Source organism: Aythya ferina, assembly GCF_964211825.1.
Source record: "Aythya ferina genome assembly, chromosome: 4".
Taxonomy (NCBI): Eukaryota; Metazoa; Chordata; class Aves; order Anseriformes; family Anatidae; genus Aythya; species Aythya ferina.
Genome location: NC_140300.1, coordinates 719,495 through 728,334, shown reverse-complemented (window position 1 = coordinate 728,334; position 8,840 = coordinate 719,495). Strand labels below are relative to the sequence as shown.

The following is an 8,840-nucleotide window of genomic DNA, read 5'->3' as shown; positions in this document are numbered from 1 at the left end:
GCCCCCCCCCCCCCTTTTATTGTCCCCTCTGAAAAGGGAGAAGGGGCCGGGACAATGGCTCAAAGCCCCTGCTCTGCATCAGAAAGGCCGGGGGGGGGGGGGGTTTAAGGGGGGGGGGGCACCCCCAAAAGGACAGCTGGACGGACGGACAGATGGACCCCCCCCCCCCAAAGCAGGGCCGAGGCTGGGGGCTCGTGGGGTCGGTGCCACGTGGTGGGGCTGAGCCGGGACCCCCCCCCCGGAAATTTTTATTTATTTTTATTTTTATTTTATTTTTATTTTTATTTTTATTTTATTTTATTTTGCTTTATTTTACTTTATTTTACTTTATTTTGCTTTATTTATTTTATTTTATTTTATTTTATTTTACTTTATTTTATTTTACTTTATTTTATTTTATTTTTATTTTGTTTTGTTTTATTTTATTTTATTTTGCTTTATTTTATTTTATTTTATTTTATTTTATTTTATTTTATTTTATTTTATTTTATTTTATTTTATTTTATTTTTACTTTATTTTATTTTATTTTATTTTGCTTTATTTATTTTATTTTACTTTATTTTATTTTACTTTATTTTATTTTATTTATTTATTTATTTATTTATTTTATTTTTTTGGGGGGAGGGGGTCAGCGTCCGAGCACCCGACCACCCCCCTCCGCGTCCCCCCTCTTACGCCCCCAGCCGTGCCCCCCCATACACCCCCCCCGTGCCCCCCCATCCATGTCCCCCCCCCATCGACCCCCCCATGCACCCCCCCCACTCATCCTGCCCGCTGCACCCCCTCCTTGCTCCCCCCCCGGCCCCTAACCCGCCCCGGCCGTGCCCCCCCCGCCCCGCACTTCCCGGCCCCGTGCCCCCCCCCGTGTGCCCCCCCCGTGGGGCCGGGCTTGCGGCGGGGCCGGGCTCGGGGGGGCGGCGCCGCTGCCGCTGTTATTTTTCGAATAGGGACTGGGGCGGCACCGCCGCCTGCGGGGGCCCCGGCTCCGGCCCCACACCGCCACCCCCCCCCTTTATCTTTTATTTCTCTTCTTTTTTTGTATCTTGTATTTTTTTAATTTTCTTTTTTTATTATTATTTTTATTTTTTTAATCTTTTTTATTTTTTATCTCTTTTCTTTTTTTTTTTATTATTTTTTAAGTTTCTTTTCTTTCGTTTTCTTTTTCCTGCTTTTCGTCTTTTTCCTTTTTCATCTTTTCATCTTTCATTTTTATTTTTTCATTCTTTCATTCTTTCATTTTTCATTTTTTTAATTTTCCATTTTTCCTTTTTCATTTCTAATTTTCTACTTTTTTCATTTTCATTTTTTTCATTTTTCATTTTCATTTTATTTTTTCATTTTTCATTTTTATTTTATTTTTATTATTTCCTTTTTCTTTTTACTGCATTTTTATCTTATTTTTATTTTTATTTTTATTTTATTTTTATTTTTATCTTTCCCATTTTAATTTTTACCTTATTTCAATTTTTATCTCCTTTCAATTTTTATCTCCTTTTAATTTTTACCTTATTTTACTTTTTATCCCATTTTACTTTTTACCTCATTTTACTCTTTATCCCCTTTTAATTTTTACCTTATTTTAACTTTTCTCTCCTTTTCCTTTTTACCCCACTTTACCATTTCTGCCTCTTTTCCCGTCCCCCCCCCCCATGGCGGCTCGGGGCGCCCCCAGCCCCCGCCGTCCCCGCGGGCTGCCCGGGCTGGCGGCGCTGCTGGCGGTGGCGGCGGCGGGGGGGGGCGGGGGTCCGGGGGGGTCGTCGGGGATGTCGCCGGTCACCACGCTGGCTCGCGACATGGACAAGCTGGCGGGGCTGGGCAGGTCAGTGTGCGGGGGGGGCTTTTTTTGGGGGGGGGGGCTTTATTTTTTTTTTTGGGGGGGGTGGTGATGTTTTGGGGGGGGGTCCCGGCCCTGGCGTGGGGCTGGGGGCGTTGTGGGGCTGCGGGTGGTGGTCCCAGCCCCGTGCCCCCCCCCTTGTCCCACAGCCACTGTGACACCCCCCGGAGGAAGGCTCCGGGGGGGCCCTTCCCTGGCCCCCGCTGCCGCCTGGCCCGCGCCTCCTCGGGCTCATCCCAGGGCTCCGACGCCTCGGACGCGGGTGAGTTTTGAGGGGGGGGGCACGGGGGGGTCCCTTGGGGGGTCCCAACCCCCCCCCACAACCCACCCCCCCCACCCTGTCCCCCCCAGGACTGGGCCTCGACTCCCCCACGCAGGAGGACCCCGACGCCCTGGAGGACGTGTGAGTGCCCCCCCCCCGGGGAAACCCCCCCTGTACCCCCATAACACCGCGTGGGGGGGTCCCAGGGGGCTGCAGACAATCAGGGGCAGCCCCCCCCGGGCTGTGTGTGTGTCCCCCCCCCCCCCCTTGCACGGAGCCGCCTTTACCCAAAATCCAGCCCGGGGTTGGGGGGGGGGGGGCAGGAAGCCGCCGCCTGTTCCGGGTGGTGCTGGGCGCTGGGGGGGGGCAGGATAAAATGGGGGGGGGGCTTCAGGAGGGTCCTGTCCCCCCCCCGTGCCCCCCCCCCAGCCGTTGGCTATGGGCAGATGGCTGCTGGGGGCCAGCTGGCGGGGGCAGCGCCGGTGGCCCCCATTAGCATACAGGTGGGCAGCGGGACCACCCGCGGGCCCCCCCACAGCCAGACCCCCCCCCAGGGCTGTGCATCAGCCAGAGGAAGCCCTGAGGGGCCCCCCCCCAAAAAAAAAAAAAACACAAAGCAGTGCCCGGGCTGGGGGTCCGACACCCCCTGACCGCAGCCCCCCCCCCCTCTCCCCGCAGCTTCGAGAAGGCCGTGCTGGGGGCCGGCAGGGTCGTCACCGAGTAAGTTTGGGGGGTGCCCCCCATCCCCAGACCCCCCCCCCCGAGGCTGGGTCACCCCTTTTTGTGTGTGGGGGGGGTCCCCACGGCATGCGGGGGGGGCACATTGATCATTCCCCTCCTTGTCCTGCAGCAACAAGCTCCTGGCGCGCAGGATCCACTCGCTGCCGGTAAGTTTTTTTTGGGGGGGGGCAGATCCATGCAGGAGCACAAGACCACGGTCTGGGGGGGCCGTGCAGCACCTCTCAACCCCCCCCCAAAAAAAAAACCCACAGCCACGGCTCCTGGGGGCCAGCCCGGCCCTGAGGAACATCTCCAACTGCAGCGAGTTCAGCAGCCCCCCCGCCAGGGAGCAGCCCCAGGACGATGTGAGTGGGGCTTTGGGGGGGGGGGGGGCTCGGGGAGGGGGCAGAGGGCTGCTATAACGCTGTGCCCCCCCCCTGGGCCTTCCCGCAGGAGGGGTTCGTGTTTAAGAAGCCGCAGAGGCCGGGGCACCGGGGGCGGCTGCAGGCGTCGGAGGGGGGGTCAGGGAAGGAGCCGTTCGCACGCAGACCCAGCTCCGCGCCCAGCCTGCTGGTGAGAGGGGCTGGGGGGCCTGGGGGGGGGCCGGGGGGGTCGTGGGGGGGGGCTGCTGCTGCTCAGAAGAACCAAATCCGTCAGCCTGGGCACCCATGGGTGCGGGGGTGGCACTGTGGAGGGGATTGGGGGGACTCATCTCCCATCGGGGAGCACCATGGGGGGGCCCCAGCTTTGGTGGTGCTCAGCCATGGGCTGTGGGATGTCCCCCCCCCAGTTTGACACCCCCGAAAAGGAAAACCTGCCCGAGGGCGAGAGCCCCGTGGTGCTGCGCCGCTGCTCCCTCACCTCCTCCATGGGCGAGGAGGATGATGATGGCTTCATGGAGATCCTGGACGAGGAGGAGATGAAGGTACAGGAGGGGGGGGCTCTGCTCTGCACCGTGCCCCCCCCCCCCCCCGTGTCCCCCTCCCCTCTTTTTATGGCTGCACGGAGTTCCTGGGGTGGGCGAATCCCTACGGCTGGTGAAGCCCAGGGGGTGTTGGAGCTCAGGGACACCCCAAAACTGGGAGTGGGGTGACTGAGCTGCCAGGGGGGGGTGACTGAGCTGCCCCCCCCCCACTGTGGCAGCAGAGTGACGCCGAGGTGCCGCCGGGGATGGCGAGCCTGCTGACGGCCCCGCTGGTGAAGCAGGAGGAGGCAGAGCCGGTAGGTGCAGCCCCCCCCAAACCCCAAAGACCCCCCCCAAAAACTTCCAGCTTGGCTGGAAGCCCCCCCAGGGGGCAAAAACTCCCTGGCTGGTGGGGGGGGGGCAGCAGCAGCAGCCCCAGGGCTTGGGGCACATCCTGGGCTACCGGAGCTGGGATCCTCGCCCCGGTGGGGGACCGGTGGAGCTCGTGGGGTGGGTGGGCATTGCGCAGGGCACCCACACGGGGTTGTCCCGTTCTCCCCCCCCCCAGAAGCCCCCCACCAAGCGCAGCAAGTGCCGGCAGCTCTTCCGCTCGCCCTCCATGCCCAGCAGCGTCATCCGGCCCATCCTCAAGCGCCTGGAGCGGCCCCACGACAGGGACACCCCCGTCAAAACCAAGCGGCGCCGCAGCGTGGCCGGCACCCCGGGAGAGGTGGCGGAGCCGGTGGGTGACTGGGGAGGTGGTTTTAGGGGGGGGGGGGGTCTCCTGCCCGCCCCCCGTGCTCCTGATCCACTCCTGGGGGTGTTTTGGGGTTTATTTTTGGGTTTTTTTTGGTCGTGTTTCTCGGCAGAAAGCGCGGCTGCTGCGCTCCAGGTCCTTCTGCCAGGAGGAGATCGAGAACATCCTGGCCAACGACCACCGCGAGCTCATCGGGGACTTCTCCAAGGTGGGGGGCTGGGGGTGATGGAGGGCACGGGGTGCCCTCAACCCCCCCCAAAATCCAGGGTGGCCGCAGAGCCCTGCTGGGGGCGACCCCACGTGGTGAGCCCGGGCCGGGTGGGTGCCCCCCGCTCAGCCCCTGACCCCGCACAACGCCCCCAGGCCTACCTGCTGCAGACGGTGGAGGGCAAGCACCAGGACCTCAAGTACATTTCCCCCGAAATGGTAAGGGAACGGCCCCGGGAGGGGTCCCGGGAGCCCCCCCACCTCGCCCCCAAGTGCCAGCGGGGGGCTGACGGGCTCCTGGCGCCCCGCAGATGGTGGCGGTGCTGAGCGGGCAGTTCAGCAGCTTCATCGACAGCTGCGTGATCGTGGACTGCAGGTACCCCTACGAGTACGAGGGAGGCCACATCAAGGTCAGAACCGCTGCTGCTGCGCCCCGGGGGGGGCTCGCCCTGCCCTGTCCGAGTGGGGGGGGGCGTTAAAAATATCAAACGCCGCGGGTTTGGGACGCTCTGAAGGCGCTGAGCAGCGTCGCAGAGGGTGCTGCGTGTGCATGGGGTGGTGTGGGGGGGTCTCACCCTGGCAAAAGGCCGGGGGGCAGCGGGCTGAAGGCGCCTCCTGGCCCCCCCCACCCCCAGGGTGCTGTCAACCTGCCGATGGAGCAGGACGTGGAGGAGTTCCTGCTGAAGAAGCCCATCGTGCCCTTTGACGCCAGCAAGCGCGTCATCCTCATCTTCCACTGCGAGTTCTCCTCCGAGCGGGGACCCAGGATGTACGTGGGGGGCCGGGGGGGTGGCTCTTGGGGGCTGGGGAGGTGCTCCTGGGGGCCAGGGGGCTGCTCCTGGGGGCCAGGGGGCAGCTCTTGGGGGCCGTGGGCAGCTCTTGGGGGCTGGGGGCTCTTGGGGCTTGGGGGGCGGCTCCTGGAGACCAGAGACTCTTGAGAGCCGGGGTCTGCTCTTAGGGCCTGGGGTCTGCTCTTAGGGTCTGGGGGGCTGCTCCTGGGGGCCGGGGGGCAGCTCTGGGGGGTCAGAGGCTACTCCTGGGGACCAGCACGGCCTGCCCCAGGCCTACCCCAAGCATTCTGCCCCCCCCCAGGTGCCGCTTTGTCCGCGAGAAGGACCGCGCCTGCAACGAGTACCCCCACCTGCACTACCCCGAGCTCTACGTCCTCAAGGGGGGGTACCGCGAGTTCTTCCCCCAGTACCAGGTGAGCCCCCACGACCCCCTCCTCACTTCCCAATACCCCCGGTGCCAGCAGCAACCCCCCCACCCCCACCCCCACCCCCCCCAGTGTCCCGGGGGTCTCTGACGGTGCCGGGTGCCCCCCCCCCCAGGCACACTGCGAGCCCCAGGACTACCGGCCCATGCACCACGCCGACTTCAAGGAGGATCTGCGCAAGTGCCGCCTCAAGAGCCGCACCTGGGCGGGCGAGCGCAGCCGCCGCGAGCTCTACAGCCGCATCAACCACTGCTGAGACCCCCGGGACACCGTGGGGGGGGGGGGGGGGGCCACCGGGACCGGCACCGGCACCGGGACCTGGGGGGGGGGTCTCAGCTCCCCCCCAAAGGGGGGTCCAGGCCTCGTCCTGCAGCACTTGCAGCCCCCTCCCGGGGTTTGTGCCCGCTGGGGGGCTGCAGAGAAGCACTTAGAGCCCCCCCCCACACCCCTCGGGGGTCGGTGCCCCCGGTGAGGCTGTGGGGGGGGGGGGGGTGCAGTGGGACCGGGCAATAAACGGGGCTGGGGCCTGGCAGGCTGCCCGTACTTCCGGGTACAGGCAGCGGCTTCACCGCCTCGCCCTCCCTGCTTGAACTCCGCCAATCACAGCGCGTCTTCCGCGTCGGTTCGGCCAATCGCGTGGCGCCGCCGTCACGCGCAGGGGGCGGGCGGCGTGCCTCGCCGCCCGCCCTGCACCCGCTTCTCCAATGGGATGCGAGCGTCTCCGCGCCAGCCAATCGCAACGCGTTGAGATGGGTGGGAGGGAGGAGCGTTAGCCCGGCCCCGCCCCGCTCCCACGTGACTCGCGGCGGGCCGGGGGTCGCGGCGCGGCGTTGCCATGGTGCGGGCGCTGCTGCTGCTGGCGCTGGGCGACCCCGGCCACGCCCCCGCGCCTGGCCACGCCCCCGGCCACGCCCCCTGCCGCGTGCTGCTGGCGCGCTCCTTCGAGCCCCCCGGGACCCCCCCAGGGTCCCCCCCCCGGCAGCGCCTCCGCCACAAGGAGCAGCTGCTGGCAGCGGCCAGGTACGGGGGGGGGGCTCGGAGGGACCCCCCCGGGGCTCTGGGACCCCCCCCAGGGGCTGTGGGACCCCCCCCGGGGGAGTCCTGTTTGGGGGGGGGGCGCTGAGCTCGGTGGGAGGGCTGCGGACCCCCCCCCAATACCCCCAGGGATGGGGAGCTTCATTTTGGGGGGGCTGCGGTTGGTGGGACCCCCCCCACTGGGACCCCTGGGCTGTGGGACCCCCCCCCAGTAGGAATCCCATTGGGGAGGGGGGAGTCTGGGCTGTGGACCCCCCCCAGTACCCCCAGGGGTAGGGGACCCCCATTTTGGGGGGGTCTGGGCATGGTGGGACCCCCCTGCACACCCCCTATTGGGACCCTTGGGCTGTGGGACCCCCCCAGTAAGAATCCCATTTGGGGGGTGGGCCCTGTGCTCGGTGGGAGGGCTGCAGACCCCCCCCCAATACCCCCAGGAATGGAGGACCCCCATTTTGGGGGGGTCCTGAGCTCGGTGGGACCCCCCCAAACCCCCACACTAGGACCCCTGGGCTATGGGACCCCCCCCCAATACCCCCAGGGACAGGGGACCCCCATTTTGGGGGGGTCTGGGCTCAGTGGGACCCCCCCAGCACCCCCTACTGGAACCCCCGGGCTGTGGGACCCCCCCAGTAGGAATCCCATTGGGGAGGGGGGAGTTTGGGATCGGTGGGAGGGCTGCGGACCCCCGCCTCAATACCCCCAGGGATGGGGGAGCTTCATTTTGGGGGGGGGCTGAGGTTGGTGGGACCCCCCCCACTGGGACCCCTGGGCAGTGGGACACCCCCAGTAGGAATCCCATTGGGGAGGGGGGAGTTTGGGATTGGTGGGAGGGCTGCAGACCCCCCCCAATACCCCCAGGGATAGAGGACCCCCATTTTGGGGGGGGTCTGGGCACGGTGGGATCCCTCTACACACCCCCTATTGGGACCACTGGGCCGTGGGACACCCCCCCAGTAGGAATCCCATTGGGGAGGGGGGAGTTTGGGCTCGGTGGGAGGGCTGCGGACCCCCCCCAATACCCCCAGGGGTAGGGGACCCCCATTTTGGGGGGCTCCTGAGCTCGGTGGGACCCCCCCAAACCCCCACAATGGGACCCCTGGGCTGTGGGACCCCCCCCCCAGTACCCCCAGGGACAGGGGACCCCCATTTTGAGGGGGGTCTGGGCTCAGTGGGACCCCCCCCAGCACCCCTACTGGAACCCCCGGGCTGTGGGACCCCCCCAATAGGAATCCCATTGGGGAGGGGGGAGTTTGGGCTCGGTGGGAGGGCTGCAGACCCCCCCCAATACCCCCAGGGACAGGGAACCCCCATTTTGGGGGGGTCCTGAGCTCGGTGGGACCCCCCCAAACCCCAAACCCCCCCCCCCCCAGACAGATCGCCTCGCACTGCCACCTCCAGCACTCCTCCTGCGGCCGCCCCTTGCCCACCCCCCAACTCCCCGAGGACCCCCCGAGCCTCCAGCACGCCCCGGGGGGGCTTTTCCAGCTGCCCCCCGGCGACCCCTTCCCCGAGCCCACCCCGGTGGCTTGGTTGGGGGGCTCCGGGCTGGCCCTGGCCCTCCTGTGCCACCCCCGGGACAACCTGGCTCTGGCCGAGACCACCCTGCGGCTCCTGGCCCCCCGCCTGCTGCCCGCCCTGCGCCCCCCCGGCCCCCCCGGCCCCGGGGTCCTGCTGCGCCCCGACGCCGCCGACCTGCTGCTGGAGCGGCTCCTGCCCCGCGGGCAGCTCCTCTTCCTCACGCAGGCCTTCCTCCAGGCCGGGGACAGGGGGGGCGCGCGTTGAGATGGGGACACCCCCCCCCCCCTGCTATGGGGTGTGGGGTTTTGGTTTTGGGGGAAAAAAGGGGGAATGGGGGTGCGGCGGGGTGCTGGGGGAATAAAGGTGTGTGATGGGGAATGGTTGGT

At 65.1% G+C, this 8,840-nt stretch overlaps 2 protein-coding genes across 6 annotated transcripts; both read left to right on the top strand.

Moving 5' to 3' along the window:
- The first annotated feature begins 986 nt into the window (after positions 1-986).
- On the top strand, positions 987-6,492 carry CDC25B (cell division cycle 25B). 5 transcript variants are annotated; one of them, XM_084516374.1, is made up of 16 exons: positions 987-1,820; positions 1,985-2,097; positions 2,187-2,238; positions 2,776-2,817; positions 2,948-2,984; positions 3,090-3,182; positions 3,271-3,390; positions 3,608-3,742; positions 3,964-4,038; positions 4,293-4,463; positions 4,591-4,686; positions 4,842-4,904; positions 4,997-5,095; positions 5,321-5,454; positions 5,778-5,889; positions 6,017-6,492. In XM_084516374.1, the coding sequence occupies exons 1-16, from the start codon at positions 1,651-1,653 to the stop codon at positions 6,155-6,157; spliced, it is 1,653 nt and encodes a 550-aa protein (XP_084372500.1). In that variant the 5' UTR covers positions 987-1,650; the 3' UTR covers positions 6,158-6,492. The 5 variants fall into 5 exon arrangements, with proteins under 5 accessions (XP_084372500.1, XP_084372499.1, XP_084372501.1 ...); XM_084516373.1 differs by having other exon boundaries at positions 988-1,820; positions 3,961-4,038; XM_084516372.1 differs by having other exon boundaries at positions 989-1,820; positions 4,290-4,463.
- A 196-nt stretch (positions 6,493-6,688) lies between these two features.
- AP5S1 (adaptor related protein complex 5 subunit sigma 1) lies at positions 6,689-8,832 on the top strand. The gene is made up of 2 exons (XM_084516411.1): positions 6,689-6,921; positions 8,307-8,832. The coding sequence occupies exons 1-2, from the start codon at positions 6,737-6,739 to the stop codon at positions 8,716-8,718; spliced, it is 597 nt and encodes a 198-aa protein (XP_084372537.1). The 5' UTR covers positions 6,689-6,736; the 3' UTR covers positions 8,719-8,832.
- Positions 8,833-8,840: the final 8 nt, after the last annotated feature.

Bases quoted from the DNA above. Each gene is read 5' to 3' on its own strand.
- CDC25B (XM_084516371.1), top strand. From the start codon at position 1,651: ATGGCGGCTCGGGGCGCCCCCAGCCCCCGCCGTCCCCGCGGGCTGCCC. The intron at 1,821-1,984 runs GTCAGTGTGCGG...CTTGTCCCACAG, and splicing joins AAGCTGGCGGGGCTGGGCAG to CCACTGTGACACCCCCCGGA. The intron at 2,985-3,089 runs GTAAGTTTTTTT...AAAAACCCACAG, and splicing joins GCAGGATCCACTCGCTGCCG to CCACGGCTCCTGGGGGCCAG.
- AP5S1 (XM_084516411.1), top strand. From the start codon at position 6,737: ATGGTGCGGGCGCTGCTGCTGCTGGCGCTGGGCGACCCCGGCCACGCC. The intron at 6,922-8,306 runs GTACGGGGGGGG...CCCCCCCCCCAG, and splicing joins CAGCTGCTGGCAGCGGCCAG to ACAGATCGCCTCGCACTGCC.